This window comes from Martes martes, assembly GCF_963455335.1.
Source record: "Martes martes genome assembly, chromosome: 5".
Taxonomy (NCBI): Eukaryota; Metazoa; Chordata; class Mammalia; order Carnivora; family Mustelidae; genus Martes; species Martes martes.
This window is the reverse complement of record NC_137892.1, coordinates 131902990-131928755: the sequence shown is the minus strand read 5'-3', so window position 1 is coordinate 131928755 and position 25766 is coordinate 131902990. Positions and strand designations below refer to the sequence as shown.

General features: G+C 41.7%; 1 protein-coding gene across 5 annotated transcripts in view; it reads left to right on the top strand.

The window, feature by feature from the left end:
• Window positions 1-317: 317 nt before the first annotated feature.
• NNT (nicotinamide nucleotide transhydrogenase) overlaps window positions 318-25766 on the top strand; it is a 92510-nt gene continuing 67061 nt past the window's right edge. The window contains exons 1-6 of one of the 5 annotated variants that reach the window (XM_080803546.1): window positions 318-589; window positions 5501-5701; window positions 9457-9686; window positions 12216-12433; window positions 15771-15858; window positions 20155-20243. In XM_080803546.1, the coding sequence (XP_080659672.1) occupies window positions 5548-5701; window positions 9457-9686; window positions 12216-12433; window positions 15771-15858; window positions 20155-20243 (779 nt within the window). In that variant the 5' untranslated portion in view covers window positions 318-589; window positions 5501-5547. Of the gene's footprint in view, window positions 590-777; window positions 906-1039; window positions 1419-5500; window positions 5702-9456; window positions 9687-12215; window positions 12434-15770; window positions 15859-20154; window positions 20244-25766 lie in introns of those variants that run through there. The other 4 variants (XM_080803548.1, XM_080803545.1, XM_080803549.1 and 1 more) reach the window with 4 other exon arrangements.

The window sequence follows — 25766 nt, the reverse complement described above, 5'->3', positions numbered from 1 at the left end:
AGAGGATAGGCAGGTCCTTATGTTTTGGGGTCCTTTAATAGTTTTGGTGCCATCAACCCAGGCCATGCCCGGCCACTTCATGTCCATCTCTAGCTGCTGGATATTAATACCGCCAGCGGCACACGGCTTTCTCTGGGCCCGCCGTGGGAAGAAGAATACGTAGATGTGTGTTAATTTTTGGGCCTTGACATCGTTTCCGAGGAATTTAACTCCACCTCTCCGGGCAGAATGCAAAAACAGCGCCCTCCTTCCCGCCCTTCACTACCCCGTGACCTCCTCCCACTTGCCTTTTGGTCCTCTTCTGTTACAGAAGTTCTGATTTTTTCCTAGACAGCTAGAGGGAAGGTACCAAAAGTGGAGTTATATTATCTCTTTATTTGCTCTGGTGGGACGCCGGAGAGGAAATCACACTTGCAGCTGGTTCTCCAGTTACAAATGTAGCGCTGCAAACTTAAGCGCCCGCGCAGGGCTCCAGGTTTGATTGACAAGGACGCGCCGAGGGAAAGCGCGGAGGCGGGGCAGGGGGCCGCGGGTCGAGCCCGAGACAAAGAGGTTTTGGCTGCTACTGAGGAGTGAAGGGCCCCTTGGGGTAACTAGCTTTGAGCTCCCAGGGGGCGTTCGGCGAGGTCGTGTTCTTGTCGGGAGTGAGGGAGGCAGGCACTGGGGCCGAGCGGGCTGAAGGGCGGGGTGGGGAGGGGGCGCGGGGCGGAGGAAGGGGCGCGGGGCGGGGGAGGGGGCGCAAGGGGGGTGGCGGGGGTGCGCCGCCGTCACGTGGCCTCCGCCGCCGCGGGGTTGGAGCTGTTCTTCCGGGTTGGAGGCGCAGAGCGGTGGGGCCCGAACCCGGGTCTGCCAGCGCGGCGTCCCCCGCCGCGTGCCGCCCACGGCCGCCTGGCCTCTCAGCCAAGGTGAGCGGCGCGGCGCGGGCAGCCCAGGCGCGGGATTGGGGCGCAGCTGGGGAGGGGCCGCGGGGCTCGCGGGGATGGTCCGGGCCCCCGCCGTGGAGACCTGTCAAGGAGCAGAAGGGGGCGGGGTCGGCAGTGACCCGGGTGCGGGGTGCCCCGCGGCGCCCGCAGGCAAGAGGCTTGGGTCCGGAAGGAGAACCGCGCCTCGAGGGCCCTCTTTCCTGTCTCTTGCTGGGGCGACGTGGAAAGGAGTGGCCGGGTGGTTGGGAAACTGGGTACTCGCAGGGGTCAGGGGACTGGCAGCTGTGCAGGTGCAGATCTTGGAGCTCTGGGGGCGCAGCGGGAGTCGTGCGGTGTCATTTCTGCCCGCAAGATGGGAGGAGGAGGGGAGGTCATAGAGGACTTTTGATAGAGGGTGCACCTAGAGAAGTGGCAGCTGGACGCCCCGAAATTGTGCTGGAACCTTGAGGGAATTCGGGGTCGGCGATCGGCTGGAGACCTAGGCGAGCGAAAGTTGTGAGTGTGCCTGTCTGTGCGGGCTGGCGGTGGTCCGGGCAAACTTCAGCCGGGCAGAGTGGGGCTCGGGGTTGGCGACCGGGAGGAGACAACGGTGGGGGCCGAGCTGATTCGAACCCTGGAGGCGGAATGTCTATTATTCCGCCTTGGCCAATCGGCTCCGGGGGAAGGTTATAAATAGCGGTCCGGTGCAGTTGCCAGCAGCGCGGCAGTTTAGTGGCCGAAGGAGAGGGGCGGAACCGGTGGGTTTGGGCGAGGTCACGCTGCCTGCCAGCCTAAGCTGCTGTAGGGTGTAGTGTCCTTGGTTGGTATGCTTCGATTTAAAAGCGTGACTTGTTTACGGTCGCAGGCGTCCTTTATTCGCCCTGTAGTGCAGGGCAGTCGTAAAAAGATCGCCTTGTAAGGAGTCTTGTGGGACAGACGCCGTTTGGATGGGGCTTGCATGCTTTTTTTAAAAATGTCCCCCTCTTCTCCATCGCACCCCTTTTATTTGCAAACCTGGCTATTTTTATTTTATTAAATGTACAGTTTAGGATTACTTTCTTATCGGCAAGTGTGCTCAGGCTTTTTACCTTTGCTGATGGAATCAGTTTTCCACAAGGATACACAGCATTTCATTTTCAAAGGAAATTTCCTGAAACTCTGTAGAACGTGTTCCCTAGATACCTAGGTTTCAGGTTACCTGGCCCTAGTTATTCATTCATTCAGTCAAAAAAAACACTTGCTGTTTTCCTACTTTGTGGAAAGCTCTGGGCCAGTTAAAATACCAAAGTGAATAATAATAGCAATTAAAATAACTGTGTCTTTTTAATCTTCACAACCCAAAAAGGGTGGTGTTGTCATTATCATGTTAAAGGTGAGGATATCAGGTTCAGAGGAGTTAAGTGACTGACTTGCCAAGGACACAGCTAATAAATTGCAGAATGGGGGCTTACAACCCACAGGTCACCTTGTTAGGCTGTAGGCTGCCCTCTCTCTCTGCCCTCAAGAATTTTAGAACCTACGGGGCACCTGGGTGGCTCAGTGGGTTAAAGCCTCTGCCTTCGGCTCAGGTCATGATCCCAGGGTCCTGGGATCGAGCCCCGCATCGGGCTCTCTGCTCGGTGGGGAGCCTGCTTCCTCCCTTCTCTCTCTGCCTGCCTTTCTGCCTGCTTGGGATCTCTGTCTGTCAAATAAATAAAATAAAATAAAGAATTTTAGTACCTATTAGGGAAGATAGTTGTCCAAATCACTTACATTACACTGATGCACGGATGATATACTAATTTTTTCTTTTTTTTTTTTTTAAGATTTGATTTATTTATTTGACAGAGAGAGATCACAAGTAGGCAGAGAGACAGGCAGAGAGAGAGGGAGAAGCAGGCTCCCCGCTGAGCAGAGAGCCCGATACGGGGCTCAATCCCAGGACCTTGGGATCATGACCTGAGCCCAAGGCAGAGGCTTTAACCCACTGAACCACCCGGCACCCCTACTATTTTTTTTTTCTTCAATTTTGAGTTGTAAAGCTTTCCCCCGTCTCTTCAAAGTCACAGAAGCACGTGGATAATAAAATAGCAGAGAGCTTTTTAAGTGAAGAGAGGGGTAAATGTGACAATTAAGCTAGTATTCTATGTTTGATGGAAACAAGTACCTGCCTGTGATAACACAGTCTCAGATATTCTCTGATTATCTTTTAGGGTCATTTGTATTTGATTTAGGCTTAGTGGTAGGAACCGTTCTTGTCAAAAAACTACTTTTTGATCGCTGTCTGGTTATGTTCATAACTTGATTAAGTGGAATTTTTTGGTGAGATCGGCCTCTGAAGGCCTTGTCCTTAACTGATGTCTGATGCCAGGGATCTGTTCAACATCAAATTCTCATTTTCCAAGTAGGCAGGGCAGTTTTTTCCAGATTCCATGAACTAGGACTTCAGCTTTAAGGCATTGTAAAATCTCATCATAAAAGTTTTAGAGCCTAATGGGGGTCTTACAAATGAGCTTTCCAATGTTTTACAGATGAGCAGACTGAAATGCAGAGACATTCAGGTCAAGCAGGGAGTGAGTGGCAGTGGGTCTGGGTAAACCTCATAAGCCCCACGAGAATGGTGGTTGTTGGGGAGGTGGGATGACCCAAGAAGAGAAACTAGGGTAAATGGGGAGATTGGAATAAGACTAGGTCGTTGGTAATGGTAGGACCAATCTCCCTCAAGGCAAGAATTTTTTATATCTGTATCTTTTATATATCTTTGTATCTCCCTTGGTTCTTGGCATAGATTCACTGAATGTTTTGAATGTAGGGCTGGATGGCTCTCCATTCTCAGCCATGACTAACCCTACAAGTGACCCATGAATAAATAAGGAGAATATTTATGGGACTCAGGAATGCTTGGGATTGAAATGAAACGACATGTGGAAACCCTGAAAATATAAAACCTATTCAAGGGCAAAGCATTATTCATATACATTTCTGATTGCCTGAACCAATCTCGCACGCTTCCCCTTCCTTACATTTTTTTTTGTATTACTTTCTCCATCTTAAATGTATTTCTTTTCTATTTTCTGAGACCTGTAGGAATGCATAATCTCCTTCTTTGATGCCTCAAAGAACTTTGGACTTGCCTTACTCTGCTTTGTAGTGTTATTACTTGTTGACTTTTCTTATCTCAAAATGTGTGACCTATTCCAGTTTGATTTTACAGATGCTTCTAACGGCTGTGCCTCTGACTCAGCTCTCTATACGTGTTTGTTGAATTAAAGGGCATTTTAAGAATAAGACCATCTGGATTAAGGATTTCCATTCCCAGTGTGCCTTTCTGGTATTTGTAAGAAGTTGCTTCAGGGAGTTGTAGCAGCAGTTCTCAGGGAGCTAGACCCTTCTTCCTTTGGATGCTGGGAGAATGCTTATGGAGGTCTTCTGGGACTGGGTTCTGGGCCCCATGAGGGCCCACATGGTGGTACAGAACTTAAAGTAGTTAGTGGAGTTAGCTGAGCTTGACTGATAGGATTCCAGATCTTCCATTTTTTTCCTGATTTTGAAGGAAAGAAAAGAAGGTTGGGGGTTGGGGGAACATTGGGAATCCAGGAATGGTGGGGGTACCTTCCACGTACCCCTGGGGATCTGCCATGGAGTGCAGTGGAGGGAACCACTGAAGCTTAGGTCATCCAGCCCTGTTAGAGCTGGTAAAGAGTGGCCACTTGTGAGAACCACTGATGGAAGAGTTCCTAGTGGCACCCATACCTACAAGCACAAACTAATGTGATAATGGCATTTTCCTTTCTTTTTAAAAATTGGAGTCATATCCCACACATGTTTAATTTTCTTTTTGGGGGGGGGAGATTTTATTTATTTATTTGACACACAGAGAGAGAGAGAGAGAGAGAGAGAGAGTAGGCAGAGGCAGGCAGAGAGAGGGGGAAGCAAGCTCCCCGCTGAGCAGTGAGCCTGATGTGGGGCTCGATCCCAGGACCCTGAGATCACGAACTGGGCCGAAGGCAGAGGCTTAACCCACTGAGCCACCCAGGCGCCCCATGTTTAATTTTCTTAAGATGTGCACTTGGCAAACTTGCATCTCATGTTCACTTATCTCAATTCAGGGGGTCTTACAGGATAAACATCTTGCTTCCGACTAGGTTGCCAGTGTTTTCTGTTCAACATGGTGGCTAAGTAGGTTGCTATTATACACTATTATAGACAATTTAAGGGAAATCCAAGGGTAACTGTGTAATTTTTGCTGTACATGCAGACTTAGAAGGTAACTTGCCTGTAAGATGTGACTGAACGCTAGCAATTTTCTTTTTTAGCTTTCCAGCTACATTAGGGATCAATTAGACTTAGGTGATTGAGGCTTAGAATTGAATAATGGGTTTAGAAGCACAATTTAAGTGGGAAATGAATTCCAAGTTTTAAATATCTTGAGTTGGAAACAAACTTTTGAAGCATCTTCTGTAAGTAAAGGACTTGGCAAATAAATTCATCTTAGGTGCCCACACACAACTTTTATATTCCAAGCTCTTTGAATTAGTATTTTTAAAAATGTTTTTGATGTTCAAATGACAAAGTATGTTTTTCTTAGCACATAAATGCTTTATTTTCTTTCCTTTTAGTATTTTACCGTCAAGGAAATTTGGCATCCAGAAAGTTGGGAGCTCATATGAACATGGCGAGCCTACTGAAAACCGTGGTGTCTGGCTGTTCATGTCCATTACTTAGCAATTTGGGGTCCTGTAAGGTTATACCTGGGAAGAAGGATTTTTTACGAACATTTCATACTCATCAGGCACTGTGGTGTAAATCTGGAAAACCAGGTAAAGTCTCACATCAATTTATGTAAATCAAACCTTCAAGTTGTAGAAGCTAATAGATCTTCTGATAAGAGGAAAAAGATGCAATGTGATAGCCTGGTGTTTATGAGTCATTATTTTGCATTTAAGAAAGCCTAAGAAATGCTTTTTTATATTTTCCATGTATAGAAGTTACTGATCATCAGTGCTAATAGAAAAGAAAAGAAAATAGAAAAAGAGGAACAATAAACCAGTTGAGTTGTATCCAGGAAGCTATTGCTCAGTGTAACCATTTCTCCCAGCAGCTCCTCCTCTTTCCTTGTCAGTACTGAGGAATTGTAACATACATGGCTCATCTCTGCTCAAGAATTAGCAACTAAGTATATGAATTAGTCTGAAGTAGTGCTTCTTAGTTTAGTGAATGGCAACTTCATTTCAGTTACTCAGTTCAGAAACCTTGGGGTCATCCTAGATCTTCACAGTAGGTATGGGTCAGTTCTACCTTATATCTGGAGTCTGTTCTCACCATCACTGCTGTTATCATCCTGTTCCATGGCACCATCATCTGTCACTGGGACTACTGTGCTAGGCTTCTAAATGCGCTCTATGCTTTCTGCCTCTGCTCCCACTACGGGCTGTTCTCTACACAACAGCATCATCTTTTAAAAATGAAAGATCATGTACTTTTCTATTCAGAATTTGCCAGTGTCCTAGCCCATGCAGAGTTAAGAGCTGAAGTCTTTCAGTAGTCTACAAGACCTTCCCTGCTAGGATCCCCACGCTGCTGTTCTAGTGTGCAGGCCAAAAGGAGCTGAAGCTGAATAAGGGCTTTCTAAGCTGAGTGAGATCCCTTTATGCATTTTGCACAAAGGCCCTCCTAGGACTCTGTCTATACCTCATTGGCCAAAACTCAGATAGGTGGCCATTATGTGGTTGTAAGGGAGACTTGGACATAAAAGAGGTCCTTTGTTCTAGATGATGACATATTCCACTAAAATAGGCATTTTTAAACTAAGGTGGAAGAACAGGATGGATATTTGAGGGGGGCAAACTAAAGTCTTTGCCACATAGAATAATGCCCTTCTTTTTAAGTTTGTAGGACTCTTTGCACTTGGGATCCCAACACTGCTATGCTTTTTGAGTTCTTAGGTCTGTCTATCACAGAATTCACAGCCTCTTTTCTTGTTCTCACATGGCAAGTGACTCTTGGCTGGGTACCTGACCCTGCGACTCCTCAATTTTATGTTCAGATTTTTATTTTATTTTAGGTGTTCTAGAAAGCCAAGTGATCCAAGTGTGATAAAACTGTGTATAAGATAAAAGTAAGTAACTGCATTGAGGATGTGAGAGTTGTCCTTGTGAATAAAGGCTGGACATCAAGATCTCTATAGCGACTATGCAGGAGACTTGTTTATTCAATTTCTGGCTCTTGACTATTTCCTAGATAATTCCTTTTTATATCTAAAAGATAAGGATTCTATTTAAAATATATAACGCCACAATTTCATTACCACATTGAAAAGCATGGACAGTAGCCCAGTTAGTATTCATATTTTTTTTTCCATTTTTTTTTTTACGGTTGTCTTACCCAAATAATGATCCAAACAAGGTCCATATGTTGTATTTGCTTGCTACGTCTCTTCTTTCTCCTTACCTTGTCCAGCTTTTGGAAGCTGCTTGCTTTCTTTGGCTCGTGGCCCCCACTTCCATAGCATCTTCAAATTACTGTTTGACTCTGACTCTTCTGCCTTCTTTTTCCACAGTTAAGGACCCTTGTGAGTGCATCGGGCCCACCCAGATAATCCGGGATAATCTCCTTGTTTCAGGGCCACTTGATTAGCAACCTTAATTCCATCTGCTACCCTGATTCTCCTTTGGTGTGTATCCTAACATATCCACAGGTTCCGAGGATTAGATTGTGGCTATCTTTGGGAGACTGTTACTCTGCTTTCTATACATCTGCTAAAGTTGACCAGCGAAGCTTTTTAAAAATACTTGTTGTTTGAGTATCGTGACTAACTCACTTGGATGTGTTTTATTACATTGCAGTTAATTATTCTCTTTCCTGCTCAGATTGCTTCTTATTTGGCCAAGTGGATGCCCTTTCAGCTTGGCTCCGAAATCTTCATTCATCTTTGGTAGCTTCCTTGACTTACGGTATATAGGGCCTGGGTAATCTGAGGTTGTCAGATAAGTAAACTCCAAATGTGATTTAACTTTGCACATCAATCCAAAATATTTTCCAGCTTTCTATTTGTTTCCTCCCTCTTCTTCAAGTAGAGGGTAAGGTTCGTTGTATTTTTGCGTTTGGCTTACTATCGGTTATTACTGCTTATGGAGTATGGGGTCTAAGACTGTGATCAAGTGAAGGTATTTTTAGGTTGACTTCATTTCTCTAAGGCCTCACTTAATGATTATTGTTATTCTGTGGAGATAATTTTTTTACTATGTATATTTAGAGTTTAAGTTGTTAGAGTAGATTTCCTAAGCTTTAGTAAAACGTATAGAAGCAGATTTTTATTTAAAAAAAAAATCTAGGGACGCCTGGGTGGCTCAGTTGGTTAAGCGGCTGCCTTCGGCTCAGGTCATGATCCCAGCGTCCTGGGATCGAGTCCCACATCGGGCTCCTTGCTCGGCGGGGAGCCTGCTTCTCCCTCTGCCTCTGCCTACCACTCTGTCTGCCTGTGCTCGTGTTCTCTCTCTCTCTAACAAATAAATAAATTAAAAAAAAATAAAAATAAAAAAAATCTATTTATGCCTGCATGTTGAGTAAAACAACAGAAGAAACTAATCTACTTTAGCTAAAGCTGTTCAGAACCATCTATAAATACTTTACGTATGTCATACAGGCTGTTTTGGTTTGCAAGGAACAGGATCCCATTAGGATATATTTTGTGATGAGGGTTTATTGTATGTGTTCTTGGGAAGTACAGACGCCCAGGAAACCGTTCATATACTTCTTGGAAAAATGGAATGTTCTTCTGGATTTCATAGCTATGGCTCATCTTTCCTCTTTGTATCACCACTCCTGATGTTTCTACAGCTGTTGCTGTATACCTCCCTTTGATTACCTCATGACTGCTCACGAATAGCTTCTGTACCATTTACTCCCTCTGTCCTTTTCTGTGGCTCTCAGACTCCCTGAGAAAGAACCTGAATGGATTGGATCATCACTGGCCAACATAGAGTGTCCTTGGGCAGTTCCTGTGTAAGTCACATCAGAGGCGTCTGGCCTGTAGACTGTTATCTTTGACCCAGCTGTGAATCCCTGGTCTGATCAGCTGTGGTCAAGAATGTAGGGTCTCAGGATACAACCTTGGAAATCTATGAGGAATTTCTTGTGGTCAAATTGCCAGGAAGGAAACTCTTGAGTGTGGCAGGCCACCAAAATGTCTAGTATAGGGTAGTTCTTTAAAACAGCAAATTACTTCTGTCTTCCTTAAAGGTAAGGACAAGGAGACCATAAATCCCAGAGGGGTAGTTTGAAGAGTGGAATTTGCCTGTTGATTGATTTTTCACAACCCATTCCCCCCACCCCCTAGGCTAAACTCATCTAGTCATGTGCCTTGAAGAGAGCCATTTGGCTAAATGAAATATTTGGGAATTTTCTGGGGAGTGGGCATAAATATTTCCCATCACTGATCAAAAAACTCAGTATGGCTATGGAGTGGGAACATTATGTGGAGCTGTAACTTGTGTGTGTAGTGTATTTTGAACAAACTGCCTATTTTTGTTTTTATGTTGTTTTTTTACTTTTTTTTTTTTTTTTCCCTCTGTAGGAATTCCATATAAACAACTGACTGTTGGCGTCCCCAAAGAGATTTTCCAAAATGAGAAGCGGGTGGCCTTGTCTCCTGCTGGTGTTCAGGCCTTGGTCAAGCAGGGCTTTAGTGTTGTCGTGGAATCAGGTGCTGGTGAAGCTTCCAAGTTTTCTGATGATCACTACAGAGCAGCAGGTGCCCAGATCCAAGGGGTGAAGGAAGTGCTGGCTTCTGATTTGGTGGTCAAAGTAATTATTCTTTCCCCCCCTCATTTATGGAATGCTGACTTTTAAAAAACTTTTCATAAGAAAATTACATTACTCTATTGCTATGTCTCTTCATATTTTCAAACAATGCCTTTTCTCAGAGAAATGCTTGCATGTTGTGAATATTCTTCATATTCCAGTAGAACTTTTCTCAGGCAGTGTGATCCATGGTTAACCACGAGGGGAGAAAGTGATCTTCCTTTTTACATTTGTCATGTGGGAATTCCCTTCTTTTTGGCTGGGGAGAATTTGCACTTCCTGGTTCATATATATCTAAAATACCTACAGGTGAGTATTTAACTGCTACTGGAATAGAAAAAAGGCATGGAATTCCTCCTGGGACTGAATGTACGGTAATCTTCTGATACATAGAAGGAACAGTGAGGTAATTGACATAAATGCTATTTCTAGAGAGGGCAGCACTGCCCTGGATAAAGCAACAGGGGCTGAGTGGAGAGTAGCCATACCTACTTTAATAAAAGGTTTTAATATACAATAGGATCTCTGTGCTGAAGAACTTTAGATGTAAAATCTAAAGTAAAAATTCATATAGAGAAAGGAAGAGATTGCATCACAAGTCTAGCAGAGATAATTACTAAAGGGGAGCATTAACTTAAATCCTAAGCCTTCTGCAACCAAGACAAGGAGGAAAATAGGGATCATAGAAGCATAATCATTAGGCTGAAAGAAGCTCCTTACTTTTCCAGGAAACATGAGCTGTGTGTGTGTGTGTGTGTGTATTAATTTCTAAGATTAATTTTTAATTAATTAATTAATTTCTAAGATTAATTAATTTCTAAGATATAATTTTTTTTCATAATCTCTACTGAATAACTTGGGTAGGGTCTTAGTGATTTTTGCAGAAGACACAAAATTTTTTGCTATAGATGTTAATAGTAAAATTTATGGTATGTAGGTAAGTTGCAATTCAGCTAAAGCTTTTAGAATGTTTAGGTGTGCAGATGCTTGGTGATATAGCTTAGTATATTAAAAGAGCTTAGATAGAAAAATAAGTATAATCCATTCCAATATCTGATCTAGGGATCAAAAACTTTTGAGACATCCCACAGTAAAGGGTTGGTAGGGTACACATAAGTTTTGGAAATGCTTTGTGTTCTTATTAGAGACTCAGTGTGTAGGAGCATGTTAAAAGCATTGAGAAATCCTATAATATTGAAACTTATATAACTCTATGCTTGCATTAATAAACTACTTGGCTTTGGGACCTATTTTTTTTTTAATCAAGTCTTCACTATCTTGTGGAACTAGTGATCTAAAAAGCACATTCAGGGAAACACTCTATTGACTTAAATCACTCAGAAGCCACCCGTTTCATCTGAGCATTTTATAGGGGCCAGTAGCATTAATGCAAAGTCGTCCTCTAATTTTTATTAAATCTATATTATAGATTCTCACTGAGGAAAAATAGACCTTGCCAGAGAGTCTTAATTAAGTCCAGAACCTTAATTAATTAATTAAAATCACATGCATCACTAGAACAGCAACTGACATGGGAGTAACCAATAAAGGCGTCTCATAGGTAAATTGAGATGAAATGCTGTGGAATGAAAGTATTGACCCAGTGTCTGTGTTTCTGTTTCCTTTTAAAATGTAAGTCCCCGAGCTATTGTTTTCTGGGCTTACTTGCCTAAGAACACGGCTGCGAAAGGAGAGCTAATGAAAGGATACATGTTAATTGGAGACTGATTTTTAAACTTGGATATAAAACACATTTTAAAAGCCAGCCAATGAATTGGCTTACCTGAATGCCTGCAGGAACTTAGGAAAGGCTGGTGGTAGTAAGCCATGTTACCAGCCTTAAACACATTGAAGTCATTAAGGTCCCGGAAAATGGCTTTAAGAAATTTAAAAAAAAAAAAAAAAACACAAAACCCCCCCGAGAAAAGCCACATTTCAAAAATCTTTTTAGGTGGAATTAAAAAAAAAATGTGGTTTCAGAACATGGACATTTGAAACTTCCTAACATATGGTGTGTATGTTCATTGATTTATTTGATACTTCTTCCCAGAACAGAGTTGCTTTTTGCTTAAGCGCAATTTAGCACGGCTACTAGTTTGAATAGTGTTCATCCATAAATATTCCCCTGGAATTTTAAGGTGACATAAATCTATAGGTATGACAGTGGAGAGTTTAGGTTATACTGTTCTTAACTTCTTGCCACTCCAGATGTTTGTGCTTGCCAAAATTTGCAAGAATCAAAGAACACACAACAAAAACTCCCTGTCCATTTTTTCTAATATCTCTTAATCTTACCAGAATAATAGTATGCTCTGTACTCAGACTAGTTCATAGGTCATCAATCAGAGGACAGATGGCAAAGATCTTTGTGTTCCTTACCTCGTTTAGGAATTTAATCAGAAATTTATTGCCGAAAGATTACTTCTGGAGTGTTATTTTAATTATGGCATATTATTTACATTGTCCTAGTTACTTAAAAATATGATAAAGATATTTACGTTTTTAATCAGTGACGTGACTTTTTCCCCTCAGGTACGAGCCCCCATGGTTAACCCAACGTTAGGTGTTCATGAAGCTGACCTTTTAAAGACATCGGGAACACTGATTAGCTTTATTTACCCAGCCCAAAATCCAGACTTGCTAAATAAACTTTCTAAAAGAAAAACTACAGTTTTGGCAATGGACCAGGTTCCAAGAGTCACAATTGCTCAGGGATATGACGCGCTAAGCTCCATGGCCAACATTGCTGGGTATGTCAATTCTTTTCCGTTTCAGTTGAACAAAAGTACAGTGGTGCTCTAGAAACATGCTCATTGTAGCTCTTCTCTCTTACAGGGATCTTACCTGTAATAATTGTTGGAGATCGCAGCTTTTTGAAAGTTTGCTTATTTTTAAGGCTTATTTTATTCTTTCATAGTTACAGGAAATGACTTTTCATGTTCTAGTCTGCTCTGCACCCTTTTTTAGTCTTCATAGGTGGAAGCCTTATTTCCTTGCACTGAACAAATGATTATGAAATTATTTGTATGAGGAATAGACTCTCTTCTACATATGTGTGGGTACATGAAATGCCTATTTTTGGTGATATGTTGTGATATGTGACGTGTTGAGTTGGCTATTTTTTTTCAAGTTTTATTGAGAGATGATTGACTTATAACCTTGTATAAGTTTAAGGGATAAACATCATGATTTGATATATCAGTATATTGTGAAATGATTACCACAGTAAGTTTAGTTGATATAAATGGATGTTTTTATAGGTAAAAAATGGTTGGATATTGGCAGTTTCATATGGTTCAACCTAAGGTATACATGTTAGTATTTGCCATTTAATTAGGTTTTACTTAGGTAAATTCATAAACTATTTAATGAATACGGAAAATGTCTGGACTTGAAGAAGTTTCATCTGGTGTCAAAACCCATATTGCTAACTGAGGGCTAACTATGTCCTCTTATTTTTGCCTGCCACTCACATGTTCCCCGGGTACTGGCTGGAGTGCTGTGTAGAGAGGAGACTAAGGCACTTTCTGCTCAGAGGAATGTGGCTCAGACTGAGGAATCGTGCCTGCCCTGGGGAGGGATGGGAGTAGCTGTATGAGTGTAGCCTATTGCTGACTTGGCTAGAGAGTGGGAAAAATCTGGAAATAGATGATGCTTCTGAAATCACCTCCTCTAAGAGACTAGTTGAATTAGGTTTTAAGCATGAAAACCATTGGTAGTGACAATTTGCTAATATGAATGAGGCACCAACAGATGAAAATGGTTAAATAAACAATGCTTGAAAGCGACACTAACTTGAATAAAGCTTTTTATGGCCTGACACATGAGCTGAAGTTTTTCTTAGGTTTTATATCTTAGATGTAGTGTGTCAAATAGGCCAATAGAGCAAATAGATTCTACTTTGGGTTTCAACTGTCCGTTTTTTTATAGTAAAGTGGAAAACAGAATGGACATATTAAAAACACATTTTGTTATTCTTACTATAATATGGCAAATGGTTGGTATGGAAGATGATTTTTGTGATATAAAGTATATACCAAAGGACAGAATTTTTGCCATGTTATTTAGTTTGTAGAAAAGGTGCATTAGGTATTGTGGGACTAAAAATTTTCTGTAGAATGGCTCTAGATCAGTGGTTTTTAACTGTGGAATCTTTTGAGCAAATGAAATACTATGAGGCGATATTAACAAATCCAGGAAGAGCAGAGTGGCCTAGCTTAAATGGAGGGATGGAGGGGTGTCCAGAAACATGTTTATTCTCTACCCTTCCTGGAATGGCTCCATAGCTGGCTGAAATTTGAACCTTTGGGGATTTATGGGGCACAATGTAAAGAATCACTGTCTTATGTCCTGATCTGATATATACAAAGGGCATCGTTGCAGGTGAATCTTCTGGTATACTTATCCACACAGTATGGATAAATCACTGTCTAACTCACACACATAGCTGTGTTACAGTGAGGACACGCTCCTCCCAGTTCACTGATGTTCTTCTGGGCTATTTTGTTCTCATCAAAAAAAGGACAAACTGTTACTACTTTTCCCCTCATCAACATTCTCTTGTACATTTCCTGTGTGCTCCATCTCATTTTTGTTATTTTTTCAGCATAGCAACTGAATCTTTTGAAATATTCCAGCGTCTTACAGTGGCCTTTGAATCTTTGTTTACCTTTTTTTTTTTTTTTAAAGATTTTATTTATTTATTTGACAGACAGAGATCACAAGTAGGCAGAGAGGCACGCAGAGAGAGAGAGGAGGAAGCAGACTCCCTGCTGAGCAGAGAGCCCGATGCGGGGCTCGATCCCGGAACCCTGGGATCATGACCTGAGCCGAAAGCAGAGGCTTTAACCCACTGAGCCACCCAGGCACCCCTTATGTTTGCTTTTTGAAAATTTCTATGACTTGGATTCAGAAGTAAGACTAACAAATAACATAATCTCTAAAGTACTGTTTTCCTGCTATAATAATATTTAACTTAAAGTAATAGTGGTTACCATTTTATACTTTTGTATCCATTATCTTATCAAGTATTATTTTATAAAAAATAGGATCAGGGGAAGGTTTTATTGTCAGCTAGCAAGTAGATCTTATTACACACTTGCATTGTGATTTTAATTGTGTGTATGCTATCAAGTGAGACTGCAGAAGTGCCTTTAAGGTATAAAATGATCTGAAAATGAACTTACTCTAATATGTTAAAAATATCCTAGTAAGGAAAATTGATACATTTTACTAGTTTTTCTTGCGTAGAGTATTTCTTTAGCCAGAAACACTAATATTTACCAAGCATTTATTGTGGCGGGCTTTGTGCTAAGAGCTTCACCTGCATTATTCCATTTAGTCCTTGCAACAACACTAAGAGACAGATGCTTTTTTGTCCCCACTCTGTAGACAAGGAAACCAAGGATTAGAGAATTATAGAAATTTACCCAAGGTCACAAAGCCTGGTTAGTGGTAGAATTGGGACCTGAGCTGAGGGCAGTCTGTCTCAGCATCCCATGCTTTCAACCACTACCGATCAAGGGAAGTGTTTTGTTTGTTTGTTTGTTTGTTTTAAATTCCCTACCTCTCTCTGTGTCTCTGTTTACTCATCTATAAAATGAAGGTAGTAACAGTACCTTTCTACGGGATTGTGGTGGAGGTTAAAGGAGTAGGTATCCATGCAACAGTGAGAACAGTTTTTGACAGGTTTCATGCTTAAAACCTAATTCAACTAATCTCTTAGAGGAGGTGATTTCAGAAGCATCATCTATTTCCAGATTTTTCCCACTCTCTAGCAAAGTCAGCAATAGGCTATACTCATGCAGCTACTCCCACCCCTCCCCACGGCAGGCACAATTCCTCAGTCTGAGCCACATTCCTCTGAGCAGAAAGTGCCTTAGTCTCCTCTCTACACAGCAGTCCAGCCAGTACCCAGGGAACATGTGAGCGTACAAGTGTACTAGTGTACTAGTAGGTACTAGTACTAGTAGGTACTAGAAAATGTTAGCGACTTTTCTTTGATGATTAAAGAAAGCTTAATTGGCAAGGCAGGATAATAGAGGAGTCTAAGATCTTTCATTTCATAGAAATACTTATTTTTTTCAGTTATAAAGCTGTTGTACTAGCAGCAAATCATTTCGGACGGTTTTTTACTGGTCAGATCACAGCCGCTGGAAAAGTTCCTCCAGCTAAGGTAGGAAAATTTTTCATGTTTCTTCATAATATGAATGGATGAAAAGTGAGGGTAGGTGTAGTACTAAATAGTACTAAAATACAGTTGTTTTAAAAGTTTTGTTCGTGTTGACTTCACACTAACAACCCTGTGGCACGTACGGGCACACTGTGGAGCCTCAAGGCTGTTTACGGATGCTTGACAGAAAAGAATTTCGACATTTCTGGAAGTTCTAGTGTTTTTCCATTTTTGACTTACTAACTTGAATTCTTGGAGGGGTTTTGGGTAACTCATTCTGTGTAGCGTGTTTATTACTGATATTTTTAAAAAAACTTCAAGATACCATTCAGTAAGTTCTCAGTTTCGCAATGTTGTGACACTGGGTTCATAGGAAAGATTGTCTTAGTTCAGCAAATTCTCGATTTTCCAACTGTTACATTTCACTCACAGAAAAGATTGTCTTAGTTTTTTCCCTTTTCTTCAAAAATGGGTTAAGAGGAGGGGGGAGGGAAGGGAGGTGGCGTAATCCCGGTCCTTGGCAGAGAGAAGGGGTGTGATTTCTTTAATCTAGATTGAAAGCCGAGAGGAGCCGTTGATGAGCTGTGGGGATGGCTGGGTGGAAGAAGAGATTGCTTCGAAACCCTTCAACACTGCATCCACTAAATGACAGTGTAAGCACATTGTCTGGGTAGAGGAAATAGGACTGAAGAGTATGTCTGTAGGTACAGGTTTCCTTGGTGCTTCTTGCTCTTAAGTACTTTATTATACAAACTGAGAACTCATATGAGATAAATCTCCCAGAAAAAAATGAAAGAAAAAAAAAAAAACGATATGGCAGCTTTGAGGAATCTAGTGGGCCTTAAAAAAAGGCTTCTTCTGACACTTCTGGTCACCCAAAGGGCTTTCTCTATACCGAGCAACTCTGTGACACCAGCAGTGTGTCCCACAACTTATTTCTAATACCATCTCCTTGGGGGTAGGGTGCGATCCACAGGTAGAAGGCTCAGTTCCCCAGGACTGCCCTCACCCCCCTTCACATGCCAGTCGCCAAGTCCAGTTTGTTACAGACAAACAGACTGTAAATCATTCAAAGGTTCCCACGATCCCCTCCCTGGGTTCAGTTAATTTGCTAGAACTGCTGACAGAACACAGGAAAATAGTTCCTTTACCGTTTACCATTTTGTTATAGAAGGAGATGATAACGGGTACAGATGAACTTCCAGATGGAAGAGATGCCTGAGGCAAGGGAGGTGGGAAGGGGTGTGGAACTTCCGTGCCCTCCCTGGACACTCCTGTCTCCTTGCACTTCCCTGTATTCACCCAGAAGTTCTTCAAACCCTGTACTTTTGGGATTTTTTTTTTTTTTTAAGATTTATTTATTTATTTGACAGAGATCACAAGTAGGCAGAGACAGGCAGAGAGAGAGGAGGAAGCAGGCTCCCCGCTGAGCAGAGAGCCCGATGCGGGGCTTGATCCCAGGACCCCAGGATCATGACCTGAGCTGAAGGCAGAGGCTTTAACCCACTGAGCCACCCAGGCGCCCCACTTTCGGGATTTTTAAAGGAGGCTTCATCACGTGGGCATAATTGATCATTAACTCCTTTTCCAGCACTTCTCCTCTCTCTGGAGAATGGGAGGTGGGGCTGAAAATTCTCAGCGGCTGTCCACAGACTCTCTGGTGATCAGCTGCCATCCAGGAGCCCACCAAGAGTCAGCTTGTTAGAACAGAAGATCCTGCTATCACCCTTGAAATTCCAAGGGATTTAGGAACTCCATGTCATGAATTGGGGTCACAGACAAGATATTAGAGCAAAAAATGTTCCTAGTGCTCTTCTAGTTTTGGAAATTACAAGGGTTCTAGGAGTTCTGTGTCGGGAACTGGGGACAGAGGCTAATATATATATATTTATTATTATCTCATGAGGATTTAAAAAAATCGTATGGAAGTTCTGTGGGAGAATGGTTAGTAGGGGGAAGAGTGAAGGCAAGATCTGTTCGGAACTGACTGCAAAAGTCGTGCCCTGGGAAGGGAGTGGCAATAGAGATGTGTAGAAGGGGGTGGATCGGGAGATCTTTGGGGGTTGACACCACGAGTACTTTCTGGTGGACTGAAGGTGGAAACGTGCAAAGGGAAGCCTCAGGATGACATTCCTGTTTTGGCTTGAAGAGTTGTGTGCACAATTAGCGCTCTTAACTGAGCTGGGCAGGCTGAGAGGAGGAACAGGTTAAATGACTGGAAATGAAGAATATCCCTTTTTAAAAAGATTTTATTTGTTTATTTAGAATGTGAGCGAGGGGAAGGACAGAGGGAGAGAGTCTCAAGCAGACTCCGTGCTGCGTGTGGAGCCCGACATAGGACTTGATGATCTCATGACCCTGAGATCATGACCTGAGCCAAAATCAAGAGTTGCACACTTAACTGACTGAGCCATCCGGGCGCCCTGGAGATAGAGAATGTTCCTATGGGGCGCCTGGGTGGCTCAGTGGGTTAAGCCGCTGCCTTCGGCTCAGGTTATGATCCCAGAGTCCTGGGATTGGGCCCCGCATTGGGCTCTCTGCTCAACGGGGAGCCTGCTTCCCCCCTCTCTCTGCCTGCCTCTCTGCCTACTATATGATCTCTGTCAATTAAATAAATAAAATCTTTAAAAAAAAAAAAAAAAGAATGTTCCTAAAGGTCATTTCTTTCCCATGGCCTTCCCTGTTTCCTGAGTTTATGTCTGTGGTGTGCCAGTCAGCAGTCAATGCTTTAGATTCCATCCTTTGATAGAACTGCCATCTGGGAAGGGGTTTTTTGACTGCTCTGTTGCACAAACCAAGCGGCTTGCTCAGGGTCACCCAGGACTAGTTGGTAGTCGAGTCAGGATTTGACTGTGCCCCTTAATCTCTCTGTCTTTTTTTTCACCCGGTGCTGCAGAGAAAGTAAATTCCTGTTGTGAGATCTACATGGCTTTATTATTGTGCAGTTACGGCTTTTAAATTATGGGATTTTTTTTTTTTTTTGGCTATTTCTTAATTCAGGATAGCTTGGTCTAGTTCTGTGATTTTTACTTACTTTATTTTTATTTCATATTTTCTTTTTGTTAGTTTTTTTTTTTTAAAGATGTTATTTATTTGAGAGAGAGAGAGAGAGGGCAAGAGAGAGAACGAGAGCAGGGCCAGAGGTTCAGAGCGAGAGGGAGAAGCAGACTCCCCGCTGAGCAGGGAGCAGACTTGGGCCTTGATCCCAGGACTCTGGGATCATGGCCTGAGATGAAGACAGACGCTTCACCTGAAGCATCCCTTAGTTCACATTTTCATAGTGTGGAGTGGGGTCGGTGCCTTGGAGCCCAGAGCCTCCTTGGTCTCTCTTTGTCCCCTTTTACCCGTTTGTCCCCAAACCATCACCATCAAGATGAATTCACATGATCTCTAAAATACTGCTTAGGGGGCACTGGAGTATGGGTTGACTAGGCTTCTTAAAGAGGTGGAAGGATGTGTGGACATGATGGGTAGGTGGGAATTTATAAAGCTACACTGTTTCGGTTTCTGTGGGTGGCTTTTTTTTTTTTTTTTTTTACACAACCACAAGGAGTTGCCTCAATTGACTGGGGAGTATAATAGAATTTTTTTTCTGGAAGGCCCATTCCAGACTAGAGACAACACTGCTCTTATTGTGTTTCTTAGAAGGCAGGGGCGACTCTTGTTTCTGAGGAATTCTTTGGTTTTCTTGGCTCTGACCCATCCATGGCTAGGGAGAGTCATTGTGTTGCTGTGGTACGGTTCATTCATGATGGTTCAGAATTACGTAGTTCATCCTCTGCTGTTCTTTCAGAAGCATTTGAGCTCCAAATACAGGATAGAGTGGCTATTTCACCAAAGTTGTACCCATCTTTGAAACCTATTTTGACGTCTTACGAACATAGGGAAACCTTCACATTTGAGAGGGGAGGGGTAGCTAGAATGCTACACTGGGAATTTGTTTCAGTACACATAGCTTTATACACTAGGAAAGACCTAGTAATCTTTAACGTATGTACTGTTCATCAGACTGTACGTGGCTTCCACATGGAGAGGCTGGTTTTTTGTTTTCAGTGAAGGTGTTGGGCCTTTGCCAGCAGGTGGTCCTTTGATGAATTTGTAAAAAGAGTGGTGGTTCCATTAAAGAGTTGTCTGTCCACTCAGTGTATTAACTGAGGGCTGTTCACCACCAGCACACCTGGTGTGTTACTGAATTAACTGTGTAGTGCCCTAGCCGCTGACAGTTACTAGCTGGTAGTTTTTCATAATCAGTTGATAATGAACTTTGTTTAAAACATACCATTCTGCCCTTTCCCCTAGATTCTGATAGTTGGTGGTGGTGTTGCTGGGCTGGCTTCAGCAGGTGCAGCGAAGTCGATGGGTGCAATTGTTCGAGGATTTGACACCAGGTAAGTGCCTTTCTAGTGATTGCTGCTAAGGCAAAAGCATGTTGTTTCAGGTGGGTATTATGCTTTCCTTAGAATTTATAAATGGCAGTTGCACATTGAAAACTGCTTTATAAGCTCTTTCCATTTAAAAATATTTCTATTTCTTCAATGTTAACTCAAAGTGGAAAAATATTATCTAGTGGGGGGAAGAAATGGAAGGGCCCAGACTCAGTACTGAAGAAATCATTTAAAAAGCAGAGGAATTGGGGGCGCCTGGGTGGCTCAGTTGTTAAGCGTCTGCCTTCGGCTCGGGTCATGGTCCCAGGGTCCTGGGATCGAGCCCCGTATCGGGCTCTCTGCTTGATGGGAACCCTGCTTCTTCCTCTCCCTCTCCCCCTGCTTGTGTTCCCTCTCTTGCTGTCCCTTTCTTTGTCAAATAAATAAAAGTCTTAAAAAAAAAAAAAGCAGAGGAATTGAAAAGGAAAGACTCGCATTCAGTTTTCTTTCTTTCTGTGGATTAACAGTGGGACCAGAGTTAATCCTATCCTGAGTTTGTGATATGTTGCTCTACCATGTCCTCTTTTGGTTCAGGATGCATTTACAAATCAGGCAGGTCGTGACCACCACATCTGTGAGTTTGAAGAAAGAAAGTAGTACAGGAGATATTTTGGGGGCACTGGGTTGGCTCTGTCGGTAGAGCATGTGACTTGATCTTGGGCTCGTGAGTTTGAGCTCCATGTTGGGCATAGAGTTTAGTTTAAAAAAAGTCAGCGTTAGAGACATTTTGGAGAACAGACAGGTAGCAGAGAGGTAAGGGGTATATTCTGTCTCGAATGGTTGGAAGCAGATAGAGGTGATTGGGCAATGGTAGGCCCAGGGGAAAGTATTCAGTTAGGTTCACAGTGTGCTTTAAAGCAGGCATATCAACGTTGTCTATAATTCTTTAAAGAAAAGTTTGATTAAAATTGTTCTTCATTTTAGAAGATATTAGATACTGGATTTTATTAAATGCTTATTGAGAATGGCTATCATTTATGTGTATGAATACTATTTCAAGGTTGAAACATATGATGGTTATCAGCTGAGATCGGTAAAAGAATAATACCGTGGCTAATCTTGAAAATAGAATGGTCAAAATTTTCAAAAAAATTTGCAATATTCAAAGTTGGAAAGAGTGTGCGTTTCCGGAGTAAGGAATGTTCCATAGAATGTGGTTGTCAGGGCTTACCTGGAGTTTAGAGAAATGATGTACTGATGGAAAGCTATCGCGCTCACATGAGAAAAGGCATTTTTGAAGTAACCAGGTTGCAAGACAAGGATAGCCCAAGTCAAGCCTGTCATTAGTGCTGTCTTTTAATTTTTAATATTTGCTGATGTGAAGTCTTTGAAGACAGCCAAACCCAGAGGGAGGAGGTTGTGCAAATTTTCACTGTAGTGACAGTAAGCAGCATTAAAGTGGAAATGTGTATTTTTGGCTTAGAGAGGTTTTGAAACTTGATGTTGGGACAGCTACAGAGAATTTATTAGGTATTTTGATGTCATTGGTTTAGATTGTGTTCAGAGCTGATAGCTTGAGGGTGGCCGTTGCTTAACTCCATTTACCGTTTATTAGGATAGGTCAAGTACACAACGAAGAAAGATGTGCCTGAACTGACATAATGCTTTTCTAAGAATTATAGCTCATTAATCACTATTTTGAGACTAGAGATTGGTATCATATATAAATATGAAATCCAAATGTATTAGAAAACACAAACAATTACAAATTCTTGTTGGAAGACTGAATAATATATATTTTTGGATAAACATCCTAAAACCTTAAGGACAGCTCATTGCCCAGTGATATTAAAGGGGTGTGATTTAAAAATTTTTTTCAAACAATAACTAGGAGATTCCCCGTGAGCATCCTACTGAATGCCTACATTGAGAAGTTTAGAAAATAATAGCTTTACTTTTTTATCTTTCTGTGTGTGTGTGTGTGTGTGTGTGTGTATGTATGTGTATGTGTGTTCCAATAAAGTTTTATTTACAAAAATAATTGGCAGGGGCACCTGGGTGGCTCAGGGGTTAAAGCCTCTGCCTTTGGCTCGGGTCATGATCTCAGGGTCCTGGGATTGAAACCCGCATCAGGCTCTCTGCTCAGCAGGGAGCCTGCTTCCTCCCCCACCCCCCCGCCCACCTCTCTGCCTACTTGTGATCTCTCTCTCTCAAATAAATAAATAAAATCTTAAAAAAAACCAAAAACAAAAAACAATTGGCAGGTCAGGAGTTGTAGTTTTTGGACAGCTGTTCTAATGCTTACTCTCTCAGGCATTGTGCTATATGTTTTATTTTGTTCTTTACAGAACTTTATGATGTAGAGATAAATAGCCCTGTTTTACATATTATAAAGAGATATAATCAATTTTATAACATTCAGGGTTTTTTTTTAAGATTTTATTTATTTATTTGACAGAGATCACAAGTAGGCAGAGAAGCAGGCAGAGAGAGGGGGAAGCAGGCTCCCCACTGAACAGAGAGCCCGATGTGGGGCTCTATCCCAGGACTCTGAGATCATGACCTGAGCCGAAGGCAGAGGCTTAACCCACTGAGCCACCCAGGCGCCCCTCAGTTTTATTTCTTATCATAAACATAATACATGCTTATTTCCCCAGTTCAGAAAAATATAAAAAAGTACAAAAAATGAAAATAGCCTATTCCCTGGAAAGAACTATTAACATCTTTGTATATGTTCCCTTTTCTACATGTTAATTAAAAATATAATTTTACTGATAGTACTAGTTAACTGACTTTTTTTTTTTTTTTTTTTTTGCTTAACAGTAGATCGTGAAGATCTTTACTTACCTACAAATATATTTAATGGCTGCATAGGATTCCACTGTGTGGAAGTACAGTGACTTAATTAGTCCCCTATAAATGGACATTTTTACTATGTATTTTCTGTGTCAGAACATAGGTATTTCGAGAGATTTCATTATTTAATTAGGGTAAATTCCTAGAAGAGGAATTTTGGGGTCAAAAATATTCATGTCTTACATTTTGGTATATTATAATAGTTTTAAATGATAATTATTTTGAAGGCAGAGATTCCAAAATAGGAGATGCCTGGGTGGCTCAGTCAGTTAATCCCAGGGTCTTGGGATTAAGTCCTGCATCCTGCTTCTTCCTCTGCCTGCTGCTCCCCCTGCTCATGCATGCGTTCTCTCTCTGACAAATAAATAAAAAAATCTTAAAAAAATGACAAAAAAGCATTTATGGTTCCGATTATGCATGTTCATTTTTGAAAAATACAGAGAAACCTTAAGGAGGAAAAGAAAAATGCCTTTTATAATTCTCCCAGCTAGATAAAATTGTTAATGATTTTTTGGGCATCATTTCTTACAGGTATTTATGTAGATACCTTTTGATCAAAATTGTGATCACTCACACAAATATGTCATTTTATTTTTTTATGTCATTTTAAATTTATCTTTTCATTAAAAGTAGTAGACATTTCTAAAACTTGGTAAACAGTAGTATACCTTTGGCTGTAAGGAATAGAAGACAACTCAAACTGGCTTAAACTCTGAGAAAATGTATTAGCTCTCCTAAATGAAAATTCATGGGAAGGGCTCCCATTTTCACACTGACGTCAGCAGCGCATTGGTCCTCTCCACGACCAGGTTCTTTTTGTCCTTTCTGTTGTCTTCAGCTTTGGCTCATTTCCCTGAGTCACAAGTTGGCTTCTGCAGGCAATCTGGGCTTGAAGTTTCCTTGTTCAAGCCAGCAGAAAGGTGAGGACCTCTTGCTCAATCATGTCCTACCCATTGGGTCTGTTCTCTCTGACCCCAATGGTTGCTGGGGCCTGGGAGGCTCAGACCACAGTTTCCCCGAGTTCCCTGGTGGCCAGAATTACCTGCAGCTCTTGCTAAAAATAAGCTTCTGGCCTCTCTGGGGGAGATTGTAATTCAGTGGGTCTGGGAAGGGGCCTACAAATTTGAAGTTTTAACAAGCCCCTGAAATAATCATTGTCATCAGGGATGTTTGGGACTCACTATAGTGGGATGGGTGTTGACAAGTCAAACACACTGTCCAGCGCAACTGAGATCTTTGCTGGCTCTGGTTTTCCAGCCAGTACACGGTGCATGGCTGGTGTTTATTTATTTATTTATATTTATTTTTATTTTTATGATCTCTTGTTCCTTTGCAAGAGAGCGAGAGAGAGCGAGCGAGCACAACTAGGGGGAGGGGCAGAGGGAGAGGGAGAAGCAGACTCCCGGCTGAGCAGGGAACCTGATGTGGGGCTCAATCCAAGGACCTGGAGACATGACCTGAGCCACCCCGCTGCCCCTAGTGTTTATTTATTTATTTTTAAACTGAATGTATTTTTATGTAATTTAAATGTATTGGCTCTTTATACCTTTTATAGGTTGTTTTTTTCAAACACAGTTTATTGAGGACTAGGGACAAAAAATCACTTTGTTAAAATACTTCTAAGAGTCATTCATGAGAGAGAGGTTCCCCTAATTCAGAACATTTATAAATGAAGACCTCAACTTGAGTGATTTGAATGAAGTCAAATCTTAATGTAGGTCAGAGTTCACATCATCATTGACAGTGGGGCCCCAAGAATCAGAAGTGATTGTTGGAGTTATCAGTAGTGAAATTCCTTCTGTGACTGAAGTAAGTAGAAGTTGGAATTCCCTGTAGTTTTAATTTTTCCAGAAAAAAATAATTTTCATAGAAGTGGCACATACTTTTGGAAATAACTGAAATAGTCCAGTCAGAGATATCAAAAGAAAATCTCCAATTTTGCATATATACAGTTTGCTCTTCTTAAAACTCAACACACAAAAAACAATCCAATTAGAAAATGGACAGAAGACATATATAGACATTTTTCCAAAGAAGATATACAGATGGCCAACAGACACATGAAAGGATGCTCAACATCACTGATCATCAGGGAAATGCAAATCAAAACTACAATGAGAGATCACCTCACACGTGTCAGAATGGCTAAAATGAACAACACAAGAAACATGAGGTGTTGGTGAGGATGTGGAGAAAGAGGAACCCCCTCTCACTGTTGGTGGGAATGCAAACGGGTACAGCCACTCTGGAAAACAGTATGGAGGTTCCTGAAAAGGTTGAAAATAGAGCTACCCTACGATACGGCAGTTGCACTACTGAGTATTTACTCAGAGAATACAAAAATACTAGTTCTTTTTTTTTTTTTTCAAAAATTCTAATTCAAAGTGATACATGCACCCCAGTGTTTATAGCAACATAATAATAGCCAAATTATGAAAGCAGCCCAAGTGCCCATTGACTAATGAATGGATAAGGAAGATGTGGTATACACACACACACACACACACTCTCTCTCTCTCTCTCTCTCACACACACTCACACACACAATGGAATTTTGTCCAGCCATAAAAAGTAATGAAATCTTGCCATTTGCAATGACATGGATAGAGCTAGAGAGCCTAATGCTAAGTGAAATAAGTCAGAGAAAGACAAAAAACAATGATTTCACTCATATGTGGAATTTAAGGAACA